The following is a 22,699-nucleotide window of genomic DNA, read 5'->3' as shown; positions in this document are numbered from 1 at the left end:
ATTCACAACCTTAACGGAGAATCCTCATTTTTAATTTAGCCACGGTAATAGAGCCGCTACGGATTAAATCAGGCAGATACAAAATAAAACGTAAATTAAGAGGTGAGAGGGCAAGAGCTAACAATGAAATACAGAAAATGATTATTAAAAAGGCAAGAACACTCAAATATGTTTACATGATGATATCAAAGTCCATCCATTATCTATCTGGCTTTTCCTGTTGGGGTCGCGGGGGGCTGGAGCCAATCCCAGCTGTCATTGGGGCGAGAGGCGGGGCTACACCCTAAACTGGTCGCTTTGCAATCACAGGCTGACATATCGAGACAGACAACCAGCCAAACTCTGGCAGGAATTAATGGGTTATAAGGCAGCACAGGGACCTCTTCAGCTGCTGCTAATAATCTACTAACTTCAGTGAAAAACAGGATTTTTGATAAAATGGACTGCACCACTAGTTGGGCCACCGCAGTCCAAACAGTCTGGACACGCCCCTGGCCCAGACTGTGGGTGGGTTGGAATTGTCTTTTTTGTTTAGGAAGGTTCCTCACTGAGTGAAATGAAGCATTTAAGTGGCGGCCATGATAAGAGCCGTTTGAATTCTCTAAAAGTTAAGGAAAGGTGGGTCAATGCTTCCTTTATAACCTCCTTTAGGATACACTGGACCATCCTTTAGGAAAGGAGATGAGATATGACGTCCCACAACATTTAAAGCGAGTCGCTCATCCGACCGTTCAGGAACATTAACGATGATCGTAAAGAGATAAAAGATAAGAGACATTTTTATCAGAGGATGTTTGATTCAACATATTTCATTCTCTTGTTTTGTGCTGCTGTACATTTGTATGTTGAAAACATTTTGTGTATCTTACATTAATGTAACAATTCATTTCATCCAATCATATTGATGTTGATGTTGATTTCTGATTGGACAGGAAGCTGATGGTTTCACTTTTCTTACTTTTCTTACTCTATATTTCTTTTATTTCAATCCCAACCTCGTGGTGATCAGGATTATTGTTCTCTTAGTTGTTGTTTTGTTTTTGTTGTTTCCTGTCAAAGCGTCTTTTAGTATTTAGAAAAGCGCTAAATAAATCTAATTTATTATTATTATTATTATTATTATTATTTCACCGGAAGTGGAAATGTGGTCGGATTGTCAGAGCAACGAGATCTCCTTTCCCTAAGTCCTTTATGACTTCTCCTAACATCTTTCCTTAACCTCATGACGTTTTCCCGGGGTTAAGGTGAAGTATCGTCACTGTCAGTGCTCCCACAGAGCGACACACAGGTTTCCCACAGCACGTGAAGGCAGCATGTTGCGTCATCAGTGGTTGTAGCTGCAGCAGGTTGAGAAGAGGACAACATGGCGGCTCTGTTTAGAGCAAGAAGAGGTGAGCACATTAAGAATAAAAACACTAATAATGAGTGAAATGCTCTCGTGAAGGACCGCATGAACCCGAACTACAGTCGGTGAAAAAGTGACGTAGCTGTAAGAAGACGTGACGTCAGCTAATGGTTACCTTGTTTCTGACAGCTAGCTCCTCGGCTGGTTAGGTAAGGTTACAAGTTAGCCAGTTAGCTTCAAAACATTTACTGACAGACTAAAATTCAGTGAAGACATTATTTTGAAATAGTTGTCAGGTACTTTAAGACCGGCTCTTCTTTATTTTAAGGTGTTTTAAACCTGTCAAAGTGACACGAAGGTGACTGAAAGTGAGGTTAACCTTTCACCTAAATAAGATAAAGCTAACCGGTGAGCATGTGAGGCGTTCAAGGACTCGAGGAAAGTGGGAGAAAAGAGCAGCAATAACGGAATAAAGAAAAATGCAGAGAAAGTGACGAAAAGTTAAATATTAATATATTTATCTTTGCTAATCGCGTTTAATAACCATTTTGACCCTTAAGGCGCACCGTCTTCACCGTCAGAAAGTTGAGGCTAATGTGAAGCACCCTGTGACACAAACATAAGAGCTGTTATATTACACTGCCAACTATCCTCTCCGTGTTTCTAAACGTAACACCAGCTTATTGATAATATATCAGTAACAGCTGAAGCGTTATCTCTACTCGCTCTATCTTCAGACCTAAACTGACCCCATCACAACATGAACCAAACAAACATGTCTTCTCACATGATGTGAACACGATCAGTGAGCCAGACTGTCTCTGCATCGCTGGATTATTTGAAGAGAAGTGACAGATCGGATCAAATATCCGTATCTGGTCTGACATTGATGTAATTTACATGTCGGACTGACGGCGCTGATCCATGTCACCGATGAAGACGGATCGTTGGGTGCTTTCAATGTTATCAGCTCACAAAGTCTCTCTATGAAGACGTTCAGACAGAACTGTAAGAAGTGTCCATAAATCGTCTCCATGACGACGTTCAGATGAGATAGAGCATCTCCTTCTGTGAGATCAAAAGTACAACTCTTACACTTCAGTTTCAACCTTTTAATTTGAAAAACCTGACAGTTGTTGCTGCTTCCTGTTTGCATGTGAAGCCAGCACAACGTTCAGTTGTCTGTGAATCATTTGAATTAGTATGCAGTGTCTGGACTCTGTTCCTCTCCCTCAGCTCTGGGCTTGTGTCTCAGCGGTTGTCGCAGTTTCTCTGCGCTGGCCGAGTTACCGGACACTCATCAGATCCTCAGACAAACCTGCAGAGACTTCGCCGACAGAGAACTGACCCCCATCGCTGGCAGACTAGACAGAGAGCATGCCTTTCCCCTGAAACAGGTATACACACACACACACACACACACACACACACACACTCACACTCACACTCACACTCACACTCACACTCACACTCACTCACACTCACACTCACACTCTCACTCACTCACTCACTCACTCACTCTCACTCACACACTCACACTCACACTCACACTCACTCACTCACTCACTCACTCACTCTCACACTCACACTCACACTCACTCACACTCACACTCACTCACTCACTCTCACACTCACTCTCACACTCACACTCACACTCACACTCACACTCACTCACTCTCTCACACACACACTCACACACACACGTTACTGTAATTGAGTAGTTTTTTGCTGTACTTACGACTTTTTAAGTCGTTTTTAAAATCTGTACTTTTACTTAAGTAGGTTTTCTGTTAAGTTCCGAGCGATAAACACATTTAGTTCGGGAAAGTTTTTCACAATAAAAGTCCCTAATTGCCATCTCTGATGTGCTTTTATTTTGAAAAAGACATGAGGAAGTTGGGTGTTATAAGCTGCTGTAATTTAACACATCTCAGATGTGTGAAAATAAATACTTCAAACCAAACAGATTGGTCAGAAGCTTCAGGAGCTAAGAGGTAAACAAACAGAGAATAAAACATCTAATATTTAAACTCATAAAGGCTCATTTTAAAACAATAAGTGGATTATCTTTCATCTCAGGTTTCTTTGAGACTAAACAGCCTCAGAATAATAAAACTAAAAACACTAAAATACTCTTTACACCTCTGCTGGCTACACACCAGACGATCATGAGGCCCGTTTTGCGCCCCAAACGTTCGGGGTGGTTTTTTTTTAAATATCGTTTTGATACTTTGGATACTTCAGGAAAAACAAACAGTTCTCTTTCAGGTTCAGGAGCTGGGAGCGATGGGCGTGATGGCCATGGAGGTCCCGGAGGAGCTGGGCGGAGCCGGGATGGACTACCTGGCGTACAGTTTGGCGGTGGAGGAGATCAGCAGAGGCTGCGCCAGCACGGGATGCGTGGTGTCCGTTAACAACGTGAGCCCGGTCGGTCGCCATAGCAACGTATCTTTGTGTTGTGATGTTGTCGTGTTTACCTCTGTGCGCGTCTTCTTCCTCGCAGTCACTCTACATCGGACCCGTCCTGAAGTTCGGCACAGAGGAACAGAAGACGGAGTGGATCACGCCGTTCACCACCGGGGAGAAGGTGGGCTGCTTCGCCCTCAGCGAGCCGGGTAAACGCCACGCCTCACGCACGTGTTCACGCCCCTAATGAGACGAGGGATAAAAACTGAGGAGTCTTAAAGACGCCATTTTAAAATAAAGTTAGCCACCTGTGTCTCTAAACTGATCTGCACGTCTCCTCCAGGTAACGGCAGCGACGCGGGCGCGGCGTCCACGGTGGCTCGTCAGGAGGGAGACGAGTGGGTGCTGAACGGAACCAAAGCCTGGATCACCAACAGCTGGGACGCCGCGGCCACCGTCGTGTTCGCCACCACGGACAAGAAGCTCAAACACAAGGTGACACACACACACACACACACACACACACACACACACACACACACACACACACACACACACTCAGAACGCAGTGTGACCACAGAGCGTGCCCTCGTTGTGTCTGCAGGGCATCAGCGCCTTCCTGATCCCGATGCCTCACCCGGGCCTCTCTCTGGGGAAGAAGGAGGACAAGCTGGGCATCAAAGCCACGTCCACGGCCAACATCATCCTGGAGGACTGCAGGGTGCCGCTGGGGAACATGCTGGGTCCTCGAGGTGCAGGATTCAAGATCGCCATGGTAACTAGAGCAGCCAACATGTCGGAACGAGAGCTGAATCCTTTGCCAAATAAATTCTGATTCTGATTCGGTTAGAGGATTCAGATTCCCCGCCTGGCGAGTCGTTAAAGACCGTATTCAGGAAACGCAGTTGACAGCGGCGTGCTAAGTGACCTGCAGCGAGCACGTGTTTTGTCTAATGATAACATTACGATTAGTGAAGTCTTCACCTCTCTGCCCCGCTCAGCAAACTCTGGACAGCGGGAGGATCGGTATCGCCGCTCAGGCTCTCGGTATCGCTCAGGCCTCTCTGGACTGCGCCGCAGACTACGCACACAAACGCATCGCTTTCGGAGCGCCCATCGGAAAACTGCAGGCCGTACAGGTAACCACGCACCTCATCAGTTTTTAGAGAATGGAAACAGGATCTTTGATGTTCCTGCTTCATAGATAAATCATCTTGAGTTTTTTTCCACCTGGTTTAGTTCAAACTTGCCGACATGAACGTGGCGGTGGAGAGCGCTCGTCTGCTCACCTGGAAGGCCGCCCTCCTTCGAGATTCAAAGAAACCTTTCACAAAGGTAAAAATCTCACTTGATGCTTTGTGTAGAAAACTGTCTTTGGGTATCACATTTTGTGTTGCTTTCCCTTTAATTCTGTGTTTTATTAGTGCTTAGTGTTCATTGGTCCAGGAGCAATCCATCATAGCAGTCTCCAATTATATTGTGTTTAGCGTTAGCTCCTCCCTCTTTTATAATGGCTTCTCAGTGGAATCGTTCTTTCTGGCCTTTCTCCTGGACCAAGTTAGATGTATAGACTGGTTACAAGTTTCCAGAGTGGTATTGTTTGCGTCCTCGTGGTTCCTTTGTGTGCGTCTCCCTGACAAGAAAGTAAGTTTTATCTATTTGTGTGTATTTAGTACATTTCTGTAATATTTTGATACAAATCGTTGAGATGTCATGTCTGCCTTGATTCCCTGACCGAACTTTGTAATGGGTGATTTTAATCATTGTAAACCAGAGAAGTCCTTATGTAACTTCTACCAGTACATGACCTGTCCGACACGTCTCACAAAAACACTGGACCTTTGCTATGGATCTGTGACAGGAGCGTATAAATCCCTTCGGAGATCTCCGCTTGGTACGTCTGACCACTACGTCATCTATTTGGCTCCGTCCTACAAATCGGTCCTGAAGAGGAACAAGCCAGAACAAAGATTGGTTCCGGTCTGGTCGAAGGAATCAGTTAAATGTCTCCAGGACTGTTATTCTTGCACAGACTGGGACCTGTTTAAAGTTAACTGTACTGACATTGATGAGCTCACAGAGACTGTGTCAGCTTACATCACCTTCTGCAAGGATTTGGTCATCCCCCAAAAATGAGTCTCCATCTATCCAAATAATAAGCCATGGATTTCTAAGTCTGTCAAGAGCACAATTATCCAACTAAATATCAGTTTTAATAAAGGGGATATGACTCAGTACAGGGAACTACAAAAACAAAATAATATCGAAATAAAGCTTGCAAAGCATAGCTACAAGGACAAAGTAGATGAAATGTTCATTTCTGGATATTCACGACCTGCATGGGAGGGTGTGAAATCTATAATGGGGATACAATCTAAGAAATGTACAATCTCCCTTGATGACAAGCTTGATGTTGAACTGTCCAATGAACTGAACTTTTTCTTTAATCCATTTAACGACCGCGACTTCAGTAAGGAACAGTCAACTTTTAAAAACGTTTCCCCAGGGCAGGCCAGCATCGATGTTGATGAGGGCATGGTCCTGAGACACTTCCGTAGCGTCAGGGAAAGGAAAAGTCCAGGACGTGATAGAATTGGAGGGCGCATCCTAAAGAACTGTGCTGTAGAGCTGGCAGGGATCTTCTGTTTTATCTTTAAATTGTCTCTCCACATTCACAGAGTTCCTTGTTTATGGAAAGATTCCATAATTGTACCTGTGCCCAAAAATCCTTTTCCTAAAGCACTCAGTGACTTTAGACCTATAGCGCTTACCTCTCTTGTAATGAAGTAATTTGTGAAGATTGTAAAGGACTGACTTTTAAAAACTGTGGAAGCAGATTTGGATCCATTACAATTTGCATATAGGTCAGGTAGGGGTGTTGAGGACGCAATGGGCACTTTGTTAAACACAGTCCTGACACACCTTGAGGGGGCGAAGTCCCTCACACACCTAGTTTTTATTGATTTCAATTGCATACAACCACACATCTTAGCAGATAGGCTCAAGTCCATCCACAACATTGACAGTGGTCTTATATGCTGGCTGATGGAATTTTTAACAAGAAGGTCACAGCGTGTGAGAGCAAATGGCATCGTATCAGATGTTCTTGATTCCTCCACTGGATCACCCCAGGGATGTGTCCTTTCTCCCCTTTTATTTGTACTATTCACAAATGAGTGTCAAAGCAGACGTGAGAACCGACACATCATCAAGTTTGCAGATGACTCTGTGATCGTTTCCCTCCTGAGCACTGATGACCCAGATCACGGCCCTGTCCTGACTGAATTCACAGACTGGTGTAGGTCATCCTTCCTGGACATTAATGTTCTAAAGACTAAAGAAATGACAGTGGATTTCAGGAATAATCCCTGTTTTTATTAACAACCAGGCTGTTCAGGTGCTGCACCAGTACAAGTACCTGGGGACTATCATTGATGACAAACTCACCTTCGAACTCCAAACTGAAGCTGTCTGCAAAAAAGCTCATCAGCGTGTGCACTTTCTGAGGAAGCTTAGGAATTTTAATGTTGACAGCACTTTTATGAAGATGTTTTATTCCTGTTTTATTGAATCAGTTTTAACATTCTGCATGGTGACCTGGTACGGATCACTCAGCATCAAAAACCGCAAAATGTGTGTCAGAATCTCAGGATCGTCCCTTTCTGACCTTTCTTACTTGTATAAAACAAGGTGTCTTAAGAAAGCTCAGTCAATCTTGGCAGAACAAAGTCATCCTTTGTCCAAGGATTTGAAGTTGCTGCCGTCAGGCCGCAGATTCAGCCTGCCAGCATGCAGGACAAAGAGGTTGAGAAACTCATTTGTTCCTGCTGCCGTCACCTTTTTAAACCACTAACTGTGTGTTGTGTTTCTTATCTATTGTATTTATTTACAGTCCTTTCTATGTTGTTAGCTCATTTCGGGCTGTCTGTATGTGTGTGTTTTTACTGCTGACTGCAAAACAAATTGCAGGGATAATAAAGACAACCTTGAACCTTGGTCCAGGAGAAAGGCCAGAAAGAACGATTCCACTGAGAAGCCATTATAAAAGAGGGAGGAGCTAACGCTAAACACAATATAACTGGAGACTGCTATGATGGATTGCTCCTGGACCAATGAACACTAAGCACTAATAAAACACAGAATTAAAGGGAAAGCAACACAAAATGTGATACCCAAAGACAGTTTTCTACTCTTTTTTTTCCCTCCAATTTAACAGACATGAACCCTCTTTTGTGTTTTCCTGCAGGAAGCAGCCATGGCCAAACTCGCCGCGTCAGAAGCCGCCACATTCTGCTCTCATCAGGTAAGAAGAATCGACCACGCAGACGGTTAAGCGTGCAGAAAGAGACGGGACGTTTTTAACTTTTGGTGTGTTTTGCACTTTTACATCAGGCGATCCAGGTTCTGGGTGGGATGGGCTACGTGTCAGACATGCCCGCTGAGAGGCACTACCGCGACGCTCGCATCACAGAGATCTACGAGGGCACGAGTGAGATCCAGAGGCTGGTGATCGCCGGCCAGATCCTGAAGGAATACCAAGCATAGACGCCGCACGCCACAATATGGACGAGTAATAATCACGCACACTGGGACATCACCTCATTCATTCAGATTTAAAAGGAGCCGCGTTGATCGGGTGAGACCTCATTTGAGTTTCACGTGATTGTGCGTGCCCGTTACCTCCGCCGTCTCGTGTGTCGTACTACAGGAGACGCCACTTACTGTTTGGAAAAGAGCGCCGGTGACTTCAACAGCGCCTTCCTGAAAAGTTGAGTGATTTTCAATTTGACGGATGGAGCGGGTGGAGCGCTCAGAAAAAAGACGCTGGCGTTTGATTTTTCTCAAGGCGGCTGCTTTCTCCTGAGAACGATCTCAGACGCTGCCGCTCAGAAAAAAAAAAACACCAGGTGGACACGGGGCCTTCGATGTCATTTTATAACACATCTCTGCAAAGAACTTTAAAAAGCAACTCATAAAAACGTCCCCTGTCGACCTTATTTTACTGACTGACATGTTGAGTAATTTGTGAATGTGAAGAGCTGCAGATTAAAGCGTCACTTTCCCGTTGTGGTTATATCCATAACTTTAGAGCGCTCGCCTTTTAAATGAAACACATAGAAATGTTGTGGTTTGTAAAAGACGAAACAGAAGCTGTGTGGTTGACCTTAAAGGAAGAATCTGCAACTTTTTTTGATCCAGTAGATGTCGCCCATGAGCTCCAGAATTAAACCAAAGCAAACTGCTGTTAGGCCACGCCTCCTCCAGAGACACACCTCCAACCCCCCCGTCCCCTCACGCTCACAGGAAGGAGTTGTTGATTAAGAACGCACCATAATTAAAATGGTCCTTATCTCGAGCTGCAGTCACCTGTGTCCTGCATTGTTGTGTTAGCATGCTAATGTTAGCGCTCTTTAGTTAGCTCGTAGCTTCACATTGTTGTGTTAGCATGCTAATGTTAGCGCTCTTTAGTTAGCTCGTAGCGTCACATTGTTGTGTTAGCATGCTAATGTTAGCGCTCTTTAGTTAGCTCGTAGCTTCACATTGTTGTGTTAGCATGCTAATGTTAGCGCTCTTTAGTTAGCTCGTAGCTTCACATTTCATGTAAACTGACACAGAATGAGCGTGATCTAAAAACTCTTACTAACATCCAAATAATCAGTGAGTATGTTCTTCTTCTTCTCTCTAGTTCTTGACTGAAACAGCTTTTATACACAAGGGGAGGAGCCGGCCGTCCCGTCCATGTAAACACGGCTCTGACAACAACACAGCCAGCGGGACTCGAGCTTCTCCCTCATTGTAGACAGTCAGGACTCAGAGACACATTTACACAGGACAGACTTTATGATTTATTTATGTGAAACATGTCGATCATTCTTCCTTTAAAGGTGCTAACGATGTTCAGGTTATCTGCAGTTTGTGAACGCCACTTTTTCCCCAATATTACCTGTCAAACATTGCAGAAAAAAAGTTCCTCCAGGTGTCGCCTTTTCAGTGATAAACATCTAAAATGTAGATTGTAAAAGACGAGACGGATGCTCCAGGCTCGACCTTAAAGGTGCTCAAAAGTTCTGATTATGTGGAGAAGAAAAGCTTGTGTACTGACCCTTTAAGATCCAGTCTGCCTACATGAGGAAAAACACCTTCTTCTTCTTTTCTTGCATTTTGCAGTTTGGCCAGCAGAGGGCGACGGCATGCTTTCATATGTGTTGACCTACTTTTTCCTGCCTCACAGATTCATGAATGAGTGGAAATAAAAGCCAGAATGTGCAGATGAAAAAAAAAAACCTCCTTCAAGCTGGAAGTGAACAAACATGTGATCACTTTATGAAACGGTTTGAAACACTTCACGTCTGTTTTCTTTGTTTTTCATCTCAGACTTCTTGTGCCTCGGTAACGTGTACATATTTTACTGTAATTTATAGTGTGATGATTAAAACATAATTACAGCTCAGAGGAGTGATGGATTTTATTTTAACATTTAGAATTTAAAGAGGTGAAAGAAGATGTTGGACTGAAGTTAAAGGTCCAATCAGTGACAGCCCCCTCCCCTCTGTGCTCCCTCTAAAGCCACGCCCCCTCACTTACATACACGAGCGCCGTCCCTCCAGAAGTGGACCTCAGCTCATCTCTGTCATTGTGTAGAAACTACGTCGTCTCATGTCTCATTCAGCGGTCAGTAAACTCACAGTTTAAACTCCTAAAGTCATCGGTGACGCTCTTTGAGTGTGAGCTAGAGCACGCAAGAGGTAGAGAGCGAGCAGGGAGACAGGGAGGCGTCTGATTGGTTCATCAGATTGGTACCTCGTGGCAGACATTGGTCAAAGTTTTTACAGACTTACAAACTGATACAGATGATGGATTTACTTTGTTCCTTTTTCAGAGAACATGAGTTATTCATTTCTGTCAGCACCTAAAGACAATTTACACCAGAATCTGAAGAAGTGAATCTGGAGGAAATGACCAACCCTGACTTTAAATAACGCCTTAATGCAGCACGTTAAATAAACCTTAAAGGTGGAGTCAGTAGCATCACGTTCTATAATTTAATCTTTGAACACATCAAGTCAAACTTCCCCTTCAGGACTTTTTCTTCTTCCTGTCCGACCTGACGGACGAGTCGGAGACGACACCGATCGTCTTGATCTGAAACTTTCAGACGTCACAGCTTTAGACTGGAGTTAAAGAAACACCTGAATGAATCAGAATAACTTTATAATTACTGACAGAGACAAACTCCTCCTCTCAGGAGAGACACTCCTCCATGATGACATTTACAAGATCAATAAAACACAACAGCAGATAGAAAGAGGGATTCAGATCAAGTGTAGAAACTTTACTGATCCCGAGGGAAATTCAAAGTATCCAGTATCAGGTTACAAAGACGTACATGACATGAAACATTTGTTACAAATTAACCACAAACAGACGCCCCCCCCCCATACATATATATTAACCTGAAAAAAAAGATTTAAAGAATCCCCCTAGATGAATCAAACTTAAACTGTGCAATTTAAAATAGAAAAAAAGAAAGAAAGTCGTAGCGACTATATGACATATGAATGAAATGATAAAAAGATTAAGTGATAATAAAAGAAAAAGTAAACATATTAAGTAAATTATAAATTGATTAAATGATAATAAAAGAAAAAGAACATATACGATAAAAACAAATTCAACAATTGCATAACTCTTTCTGATCTCTCAACAACTGTGGAGTGATTTCAGATCACCGTGTGCAGATTATAATCTCTCCCTGCAGGGTAATAACTCCAGCACACAGAGATACAGACGATGATGCCTTCAGGGACTCCTCAGAGTTCAAGTGAAAAAGAGACGACAGTTAACCAGTTAACACGCTGAGCAGATTATATTTAAAGACACTCCAACAAACCGACCAATCAGGATCATCTTCATCATCATCATCTTCCTCATCATTATCATCATCATCACATCATCATCATATCTTCATCATCATCATCATCATCATATCTTCATCATCTTCATCATCATCATCATCATCATCTTCATCATCACATCTTCATCATCATCACATCATCATCATCATCACACCATCATCATCATCATCACATCTTCATCACATCTTCATCATCATCATCACATCTTCATCATCACATCATCATCATCACATCTTCATCATCATCTTCATCACATCATCATCATCATCACACCATCATCATCATCATCACATCTTCATCACATCTTCATCATCATCATCACATCTTCATCATCACATCATCATCATATCTTCATCATCATCATCATCATCATATCTTCATCATCATCATCATCATCATCATCATCTTCATCATCACATCTTCATCATCATCATCATCATCATCATCACATCTTCATCATCATCATCATCATCACATCATCATCATCATCATCATCATCACATCTTCATCATCATCATCATCTTCATCATCACATCATCATCATCATCACATCTTCATCATCATCATCACATCTTCATCATCACATCATCATCACATCTTCATCATCACATCTTCATCATCATTATCATCATCATCATCATCTTCACCATCATCTTCACCATCATCACATCATCATCACATCTTCATCATCATCATCATCATCACATCTTCATCATCATCACATCTTCATCATCATCATCATCATCATCATCTTCATCATGTATTAGATCTTCTCTGGTAAAATCTTCAGTTTATCATAAGTGATAATGAATGGAAACATCCTCTCAGTGTGTGTGTGTGTGTGTGTGTGTGTGTGTATGTGTGTGTGTGTGTGTATGTGTGTGTTAGTATCAGGATCAGAGAACGACAGCTCTCCTCTGTTACAGTCCAGATTCACTCTGATCCTCTGAGGATTCTTCTTCACTGAGAGAACAGAGAGTGGATGTGATGGGGAGTCTGCTGCGTATTCACCATCATAGAACCATATTGACCAACCTCTAGACCGTATGCTTCCCTTCCTCTCTACAGACTCTGCTAACACACCCAGTCCCCAGAATGTATTGTCTCCAACCTGGACGTCCCAGCTGTGAGTCCCTGAGTTAAAGCCCTCAGAGCCCAGGACAGACCAGAAATAATCAAACCTCTCTGGATTATCAGGAAGCTGCTGTCTCTCTCCTCGTCTCACACAGGTCAGATCTTCAGACAGGAAGAGTTCTGGATGAGCAGTGTTTGGGTCCAGAATGACCGGACTGTAGGAGACCATGTCCTTCATCTTGTTCCAGATGTTGAAGCTCAGGTTGCCCAGGTGTTTGGCCTGGTCTATCAGAGCTCCTGAGGGCAGCTGTGGATCCTCCAGCAGGGGGCGCTGCTGGACTCTTTCCACTGCAGCCTTGTAGTTTTTCAGGAATGAGACGTCTTCAGCTCTCAGCTCGTCCTCTGTGTCTCTGACTGTGTGTGAAAGAGCTGCTATCTCTCTGCTCAGAGCCTCCATCTCCTCCTTCATCCTCTGACTCTTCTGCTCCTCTTCCTCCCTCAGTGCACACAGCCTGGCCTCCTCTTCCTCTTCTAGAAACTGGTGAAGCTTCTTAAACTGCTCCTTAATCTGCCTCTCTGTGTGTCGGGCCTGGACCTGAATGTGTTCTGCTGTTTGATCAAACTTCACTTTAACTTCTTTAAAAACATTTAACTTCTTCTTTACCGGCTCCAGAGTTTCCTGAAGTTTCTTCTTGTGTTGTCCAGCAGCTTCATCGATGGGTCTGAATCTGTGCTCAGAGTGTTTTTCTGAATCTCTGCAGATGTGACACACCGGCTCCTGATGGTCCAGACAGAAGAGTTTGAGTTTCTCAGAGTGCAGACTGCAGAGATCCTCTGAAGCTCTCTGATCTCTCTCCTGCACAAAACTCTCACTCAGGTTCTTTAAAGCAAAGTTAACAGGTAATAAATCCTTTGAGTTTCTCCTCTTACAGAGTGGACACTCCTGGTTCTCCTTCTCCTTCCAGCAGTCCTTCACACACTCTCTACAGAAGCTGTGGCTGCAGGACAGCATCACTGGATCTTTAAAGATGTCGAGGCAGATCGGACAGCTCAGATCTTCTTCAAACTTGGACGCCATTTTATCTCAGAGTCAAAACACGCAGCAGAAAAAAACAGGAAGCCACTCCCCGTCCCCGAGAGTTACTTTCACTTTGAAACTCTCGTTCAGTTTGTGGATTCAGCAGCAGGTTGAAGTGTTTGTATTCCCAGTATCCCAGTATAACAAGTACTCCCAGTATCCCCTCCTCCTCCTCCTGTCCTCTCTCAGTGGAAGTCGTGCTGGTTTGTGTCTGCAGGTCGGTCCGTCTGTCAGCGTGTGTGTGTCTCTTCAGGGTGAGGCAGAATAACAGCCTGTTTCCTGGTTTGTCTCAGACGAAACAGTTGAGGGGGCGGAGCTTCTTCAGAGCAGGAACACAGAGAACAGTCTCATTTCTCTGGGGGGGGGGAGTGTCATGGATCAGCTGACTGAGCAGACAAACGTGACAGTCTTTTTCTTTTCTTTTTTTAACAACTTTATTGTAAACACAGACAATGTTACAAAGTTAGATTAAGGAACAAAGGAACATGCCAGGGGTTGACAAAGACTAAGACAAGTAAAAACATAGGGAAGGGTAGAAATGGAAGGGTCATCAGTTTACACAATTAAAATAAATACAATATTCAAGAGTCTTCAGGGCCTTGGGGTTCTCAGAGTGCTGGATGGTTTTCATGTACTGCTGCAGCTCATTAAAATAATGTTTGAAAATAGGTTTTCTGTTTGCAAATTTACTTTTATGGATATGAAATTTAGCCAAAATGATAAAAAGATTAATAATATGGTACTGTTTTAGTTCCAGACAAACGTGACAGTCGTCTCTAGCATTGTCGTGACCAATGACGTGTTGAACCTACGCCCGCACGCCGCTTCGTCTTAACCTGTAAAAACTAACTTCCACGCTAAAATAAAAATGTAAAAAGTGGGAGAAAGTAGAAATTCCCAGCTTTCCAGTGGTACCACAAATGTGTCATTCAGACGGCTCCACAGTACGATCGCGTTGTGCAGCACATTTAAACCATCAGGTTATTAAAACTGTTAAAGTTTCTCATAGTTTCTGCAGAGTGTTGGGCATACAGCTCCCATCTGCTCACAGCTTCTATATCACTGTGCACATGCTGAAGTGTTTCTGAGAGGTTTGTTTTGAGCAGCGTTGAGTGAGTTTGTTTTACCTAAACACACACGGTGGTGTGTAATGAAAGTAACGTAGGCTAACAGAGGGATTTGTGACAGAAAACAACATCAATTGAGTCCCGGTCCTGGTCTTGCTGACTTTATGAGCAGAGTCAGCTGGTCCTGCAGGCTCAGACCACAGTGCTCCGCTGCAGGCTGAAACGACTTGACTCGGTGTCTCTTTAACCGACCGCAGCTCAGGTTAGCATCTTCATCACAGGTAAAGGTGTGTTTAAAGTGATGCCTCGCTGTCTTAAGTCCAGGATAACTAAAAGAAGGGGGCTGTGGCGGTGACTCAGGATAAAGTGAGCGGCTGGAAACACAGTAGAGTCCCGACACAGTGTCATCGAGAATCACCTCCGCTAAAGCTGCGTGATAAACACTTTGTACTTCCGACAAGTTCTTCAAAATAAAAGTCCCCGGCCTATCTGAAGTTGTAGTGCTTTTAATGTGAAACATCCATATCAGGAAATGGGGTGTTTACAGCAGAAGCAACTTAACACAACTTGTCTGAAATAAAAAGGACAGAAACAAAACTTAACCTGAACAAAGGTCACAGCTAAAGACTACAACGTCCTGAGAAGAGAACACACAGAGACTTAAAAACATCTTTCTCTCTTATAATAAACTAAACACACAGAGACTTAAAAACATCTTTCTCTCTTATAATAAACTAAACACACAGAGACTTAAAAACATCTTTCTCTCTTATAATAAACTAAACACACAGAGACTTAAAAACATCTTTCTCTCTTATAATAAACTAAACACACAGAGACTTAAAAACATCTTTCTCTCTTATAATAAACTAAACACACAGAGACTTAAAAACATCTTTCTCTAGTATAGAGTTTTTTTCCAATTGCTAAAACACAATTTTACAAACTAGGCTGGTTTTATCAAAATACTTAACACAATTCACAAAACCACAAACTGCAAAATACCTCACATATCCTGCAAAATGAAGCACTGCAACCAAAACTACATATAGCATTATCAAAATCAAACTTTTGCACCAAATGGCACACACTTCATTCATATTACCAGATTTTTGTCTAACCAACTACACACTGTTGGGCATAATGAAAAGCACTCTCATCTTTAGTATGCTTTGCCATAATACTAAAATAGTTTGAAGTGTAGACAATTCTTCAGATTGTTCACATGCACAGAAATATTTGCAGATACACACACATGCTGTTGAAACATTTATTTTTTTATTTTTCACCAAACAAGTCAGTGCTACTGTAGCATGTGGGCTAATTGTGCATTTAAGTCAAATTTAAATTAGGAAGAAATAAGGTAGGTCTCTCAGAGCTCAAATGTGAATACCAACAAAATCCAAACACAGGTAAATTTAAATAATAATTATTGTATTTCACATAAAAAAATACTTCCAATATAACAAAACAATAAGTTCAAACAACCAACATAAATATCCTCTTAATCAAAAAACCCTTCTTGGGTCCATCCAAAAAAAAGTCAATGTCTTTCGATCCGTGTTCGAATGTCTTTTTAGATCCTACCAACTTGTAGGCAGAGTAGATCTGGTAGATTTTAGCTCGCCATCTCCACGCTGTAAGGTTCATACACAAAAAACCTGACCGCTGTGGAAATCATAAACTCGTTGTCCCGTCTTGGGCAACCAAACAATTCTGCCTCTGCAACATGCCATGAGATGAGGTGAGGGGAAGTGACCTCGTGAACCGGATGTTTATGATAAGTGGGAGGAGTTCTGATTGGTTGAAGATTTTAGCGGAGTTCAGGTGAGATTATGGAATGTTTTAGAAAAATAAAATAGGGAAATAAATAAATACAAAATAAAATGAATGTTTTTTCTTACCACTGTAACTTTTGCTGCTTTGCTAAAGTGCTCATGATGGATAGGCCGGATCTTTGTAACATAACAATGAGTAAGAAAAAAAAATAGAGGGCTAATATTTAATTCAGTTTAATTACCTGGGTTACACTACATATACCAGTGCAGTAAAACGGCTCAAGTTGGGCTGCACTCTCTGTCCAGCCTCTCGCATTGTCAGCCCATGATGACATGATCAACTAAGGTTGCTCTGATTTCATTTGAAAGTTGTTTTCTTCTTTGGCCATGAACTCCTCTACCAGCTCTACCTCTACCTCTACCTCTACCTCTCACTCTCGCTCTTCCTCTACCAGCTCTACCTCTACCTCTCACTCTTCCTCTACCAGCTCTACCTCTACCTCTCACTCTACCTCTACCAGCTCTACCTCTACCTCTACCTCTACCTCTACCTCTCACTCTTCCTCTACCAGCTCTACCCCTACCTCTCACTCTTCCTCTACCAGCTCTACTCCTACCTCTCACTCTTCCTCTACCAGCTCTACCTCTCACTCTTCCTCTACCAGCTCTACCCCTACCTCTCACTCTTCCTCCCCCTCTCATTCTCACCCTCCCTCTTCCTCTCTCTACAACCTCTTCCGTTGTTGTTGTAAAAATAAGGTGCTCACTTGTGGTCTTTTCAGAGTGCTTACTTCCTGATTGAAGTGATAACAATTAACCATTGAGGTGTTTGGCCAGGTGGCACATACATTGACCAATTAGCTCATGTAGTGTCATTTTGAATGGCAGTGTTTTGAAATGGCAAACATGTGACTTTATGTCTGATTGTTGTGTCTTATGCAGAGAACCGTGTTCAGTGCATTTAAAAAGTGCCATTTTGAATTGCAAAATGTGTGTAAAGCAGAAAATGTGTTTAGACTTTCGGAGACTTGAGAAGAGGTTTTGCTCTCTGTGTGTCAGTTTAAATAATTGTGCTATGCATGTCATTTTAGTGTGTTAGCAATTGGAAAAAACTGTAATGTGATGATATTGTGCTCAATAGGGGAGAGGTGTCACCTGCTGGTCATATAGTGAATTACATCATGTAGTAATGAGCAGTGTGCATCAGTTGATGACAGATGAGCCATCAGTGTGCAGAGTAATCACTTCAGAAGTTGGTTGTGCGTGAATGAAAAGAGTGAGTACTTACCTGAAGTCTTATATGTGACATTATGTGTTCTTTAATGTTGAGACAAAGTTATTAACTCCCACGGAGCCGGAGTTTAGAGCTTAGATGTTCGGCGTATTCTGGATATAATAATACATTTTTATTTTATAAGCGCCTTTCAGGACACACAAGGACACTGTACAACAATCAACATTTTAAAAACAGCAATGGATAACAAAAACAGCATACAATAAAGAAATGGAATTGTGGACAGTGGAATTGCAGTTTAAAGTGTCAGAGTGAGTAGGCGATCTTGAACAGATGGGTTTTGAGTCTGGATTTGAAGATGGGGAGAGAGTCAATATTGTGAATGTCAGGTGGCAGAGAGTTCCAGAGCTGGGGAGCAGAGCAGCTGAAAGCTCTGCCCCCCCATGGTGTTGAGGCGGGCAAAGGGCACGGTGAGGTGGATGGATGAGGAGGATCTGAGGGAGCGGGCTGAAGTGCCGATGTGAAGGAGGTCAGACAGTTATGGGGGGGCGAGGTTGTGGATGGCCTTGAAGGTGTACAGGAGGAGTTTGAAGATGATTCTTTGCTTCACTGGGAGCCAGTGGAGTTGCTGTGGGATGGGGGTGATGTGATGGTAAGAGGGGGTTTTGGTGACAATACGGGCAGCAGAGTTTTGAACCAGTTGGAGCTTATGGAGGGACTTATGAGGGAGGCCGAAGAGGAGAGAATTACAATAATCAATACGGAAGGTGACAAGGCTGTGGACAAGGATGGAGGCAGTATGGGGGGTGAGGGAGGGGCGGAGACGGTTGATGTTTCGTAAGTGGAAGTATGCAGACCGGGTTATTGATATGGGATTTGAATGATAGTGTGCTGTCGAGGATGACACCCAGACTCTTAACCTGAGGGGAAGGGGAAACTGAGGAGCTGTCAATAGTGAGGGAGAAACTGCCAACTTTGGATAATATGGATTTAGTGCCGACGAGAAGGATCTTGGTTTTATCACTGTTTAATTTAAGGAAGTTTGAGGAGAACCAGGATTTTATTTCAGATAAACAAGAAGTGAGGGAGGAGGGTGGAAGTGTGGAGTTTGGTTTACTGGAGAGGTAGAGCTGGGTGTCATCCGCAAAGCAGTGGAAAAGTATATTGAATTTACGGAAAATACTGCCAAGGGGGAGAAGGTAGGTGATGAAGAGAAGGGGCCCCAGAACAGAGCCCTGGGGCACACCTGTAGTGACTGGGGAAGGCTCGGATTTGAAGGATTTGAGCTGTATGAACTGAGTGCGGCCTGAGAGATAAGAGTGGAACCAGGTAAGGGGGGTGTGAGTGATGCCAATGGAGGAGAGTCTACTGAGGAGGATGGGGTGTGAGATAGTGTCAAAGGCTGCACTCAGGTCAAGAAGGATGAGGATGGAAAGTAAGCTGGAGTCAGAAGCAATGAGGAGATCGTTGGTGATTTTTAGTAGAGCAGTTTCTGTACTGTGACGGGGGCGGAAACCGGACTGGAAGGGCTCATAGAGGCTATTTTGATTTAAGTGAGACTGTAGCTGGGTGGCGACTATTTTTTCCAGAATTTTGGAGATGAAAGGTAAGTTAGAAATGGGGCGGAGGTTATTGAAGTTGTTAGGATCTGAACCAGGTTTTTTCAATATAGGAGTGACAGCTGCAGTTTTGAATAATGAAGGAACAATTCCAGTGGTGAGGGAGGCGTGAATGATGGCAGATATGAGGGGAAGCAGAGAAGAGAGGCAAGATCTGACCAAGGTTGTGGGCAGGGGATCAAGCTGACAAGTGGAGGGCTTGGATTTTTGGATGAGGTCAGAGATTTCAGAGGGATCAGGGAATTGAAAACAGGAAAGCGACTGATAGTACGGGAGAGATTCAGGAGGGGAGATAAGCAGTGGGTTTGGACATAAGTGCTGGTGAATATTGTGAATTTTCTCATTAAAAGAGATGAGATGAGATGAGATTCAACTTCATTGTCATTACACATATACAAGTATAGAGTAACGAAATGAGGTTTGGCATCTCACCAGAAGTGCAAATAAGCAGAAAGTGCAAGAGTCTGTGCTATGTACAGTAATTATAAAATTTACAGATGTAGACTAAAAAAAGTGAATTATTAGGTATATATGGATGGCTGGATTAATGGGATGCTATAAATATAAATAAATGCTATAAATATAAGTGTATTCTTAGGATTATAATATACAGATTAAGGTGCAGTGAGCATGCTATACTAATAATATACAGATTAAGGTGCAGTGAGCATGCTATACTAGTTTACAGATAATATAAAGAATATGGACATATGAACATACTATAATACAATAATACAGGTGGATGAGAGATGTGTGTGTGTGACCAGGAGGAGTGGTGGGGGGATGATGGGTGTGAGGTGATGTGCAGGGGAAAGGGGGGGGTCAGCAGGGTGCGGAGAGAGAGAGGGATAGAGAGCGAGAGACAGAGTTCAGAGTTCGGGGGGTAGAGTTCAGTAGAGAGACAGCTCTGGGGAAAAAGCTGTTCCTCAGTCTGTTGGTTCTGGTCCGGAGGCTTCTGAAGCGCCTACCGGAGGGCAGGAGGGTAAACAGTCTGTGGGCAGGGTGGGAGGAGTCTTTAAGGATGCCGTGAGCTCGCCGCAGACAGCGTTTTCTTTGGACATCCTCAATGGCAGGAAGTGGACACCTTGTGATGCGCTGGGCGGTTTTTACCACCCGCTGTAGTGCCTTACGGTCTGCGACAGAGCAGTTTCCGTACCAGACTGAGACACTGCTGGTCAGGATGCTCTCCATCACACAGCGGTAGAAGTTCATCAGTACAGCTGAAGACAGGTGGTGTCTCTTCAGTGTCCTCAGGAAAAAGAGGCGTTGATGAGCCTTCTTAACCAGACTGGAGGTGTTAGTGGACCAGGAGAGGTCCTCTGTGATGTGGGTCCCCAGGAACTTGAAGCTAGCTCAAGCCAACTTGAGCTAAAATCAACAAACAGCATTCGTGCGTATGTGTTGTTATTGTCCAGATGTGTGAGCACAGAGTGCAGCGCAGTGGAAACTGCATCCTCTGTACTCACACAATCACACAACCTAGATTTTATTGACAATTTTAACCTGTTCTGGAACCATGCTACACTTTTTAAAAGCGACGGGATTCATCCAAATCCGTTGGGCAGTCAAATGTTGTCCGCTAATATCCAGCACGCTGTCCAGTCCTTAACACCTGTATGACATCCATCTGAGCACACACCCACTTCCAATCCCCTCTCACCTGTTTCACCTCAGAACAATCTACTCACAGCAAGCCCCTCCCCTACTCCTCACACCTGGTGTCACTCTTTTTCTCATTCTTCTCTGTCCTCCAATAACTGTCATACACTCTCTACTGTCACAGACCACAGCACTGAATTCATTATCCCTGTACACGTCACCTGTAGACTGTCTCATCAACATCTGTCACCTGTCAATTACTGTAACCACTCCAATCTCACCCAAGTACGCCTCCAACCTCTTCCACAACCAACCTTTAATTGCACTTCAGCTAACTTTGGTCTTTTAAATATCAGATCCCTTAATAATAAATCTTTTATCTGCCTTGATTTTATAAATCATAATAATCTGGACTTTTTTATTGTCACTGAGACCTGGTTGACCATGGGAGATTGCAGTCCTCTGATTGAAGCAACCCCCCCTGATTTCACTCACCTTCATCAGCCCAGGATGTCAGGCCGGGGAGGGGGGGTTGCTGTTATTCATAGAAAAGATTTTAAATGCTCTCCAATTATTCACACTCATTTTACATCATTTGAGCATCTTGGTTTTATTGGTAACTTAAAAGATCCTGTGTTAATTTTAATCATCTACAGACCACCCAGACCTAACAATGTTTTTATCACATTTTATTTCTAAGTATGATAAAATCCTTGTTTTAGGTGATTTTAACATACATGTCTGTTGCCCCTCTCAGTCCCTTGCGGGTGATTTTATGGATATTCTAGAATCTTTTAACCTTACTCAGGCAATACAGGAACCCACTCACTCTAAGGGCCACACACTTGATCTTGTTTTATACAGCGGTCTCTGCCCTAACAACTTTGAGACAAAGGATATCTGTGTGTCAGACCACAAACTGGTTTTATTCAGAGTGGTTTTATCTCAGCCCCCTTTTATTAGCAAGGCACCTGTCTGCAGCAGGGTTTTTAACTCTACGTCTGCTAGCAAGTTTAAGGAGCTTTTTATTTCTGTCTCTTCAACTGCCTTTTACCAACATTTTAACACAGAGGAGCTGGTCTCCTCTTTTAATCTCACCTGTCAAACTGTGCTGGACTCTGTTGCTCCCTATAAAGACAAAAAACCTAACAGAGTCCCACAGCCATGGCTAAACGAACTGACTCAGGATCTAAAAAGAGACTGCAGAAGGAAAGAACGAAAATGGAAAAAAACAGGCTTGCATGTATTTTATGAAATATGGAGAGATTCAATGAAACAATACCAAAAGGAAGTTAAAGACGCAAGAGCAGCATTTTATTCTAATCTGATTTTAGTCAATCATTCTAACCCCAGAATTTTATTTAAGGTTTTAGAATCAATCACCACCCCCTCCCCTTCTTATTTTACTGATCCTTCTCAGGATCTATGTGAGAAGTTTTTAACTTATTTTACTAATAAAGTCAAGGACATTAGGCAACAAATCATCCCCCCCAGACCGTATTTTAGACACCAGCAGGGAAGTTAACAGTTATTTTAGCAGTTTTGAGCCGGTGTCCTTGACCTTTTTATCTGACATTTTAACC

The 22,699-nt window shown here is 43.1% G+C and overlaps 2 protein-coding genes across 3 annotated transcripts; one reads left to right on the top strand and one right to left on the bottom strand.

Moving 5' to 3' along the window:
- Positions 1-1,232: 1,232 nt before the first annotated feature.
- Positions 1,233-10,202, top strand: acads (acyl-CoA dehydrogenase short chain). 2 transcript variants are annotated; one of them, XM_065965567.1, is made up of 10 exons: positions 1,233-1,391; positions 2,582-2,742; positions 3,614-3,763; positions 3,849-3,960; positions 4,095-4,246; positions 4,356-4,526; positions 4,753-4,890; positions 4,991-5,086; positions 7,998-8,054; positions 8,144-10,202. In XM_065965567.1, exons 1-10 carry the CDS (start codon positions 1,364-1,366, stop codon positions 8,294-8,296), a joined length of 1,218 nt encoding a protein of 405 aa, XP_065821639.1. In that variant the 5' UTR covers positions 1,233-1,363; the 3' UTR covers positions 8,297-10,202. The 2 variants fall into 2 exon arrangements, with proteins under 2 accessions (XP_065821639.1, XP_065821640.1); XM_065965568.1 differs by lacking the exon at positions 1,233-1,391 and adding an exon at positions 1,400-1,554.
- Positions 10,203-10,778: 576 nt separating this feature from the next.
- Positions 10,779-14,095, bottom strand: LOC136183170 (nuclear factor 7, ovary-like). The gene has a single exon (XM_065965566.1). It carries the CDS (start codon positions 13,817-13,819, stop codon positions 12,431-12,433), a length of 1,389 nt encoding a protein of 462 aa, XP_065821638.1. The 5' UTR covers positions 13,820-14,095; the 3' UTR covers positions 10,779-12,430.
- Between the last annotated feature and the right edge of the window lie 8,604 nt (positions 14,096-22,699).

The sequence above is a fragment of the Labrus bergylta genome, chromosome 17 (assembly GCF_963930695.1).
Source record: "Labrus bergylta chromosome 17, fLabBer1.1, whole genome shotgun sequence".
NCBI classification, from domain to species: Eukaryota; Metazoa; Chordata; class Actinopteri; order Labriformes; family Labridae; genus Labrus; species Labrus bergylta.
Note: the sequence above shows the minus strand (reverse complement) of the source record. Positions and strands in the feature narration are given on the sequence as shown.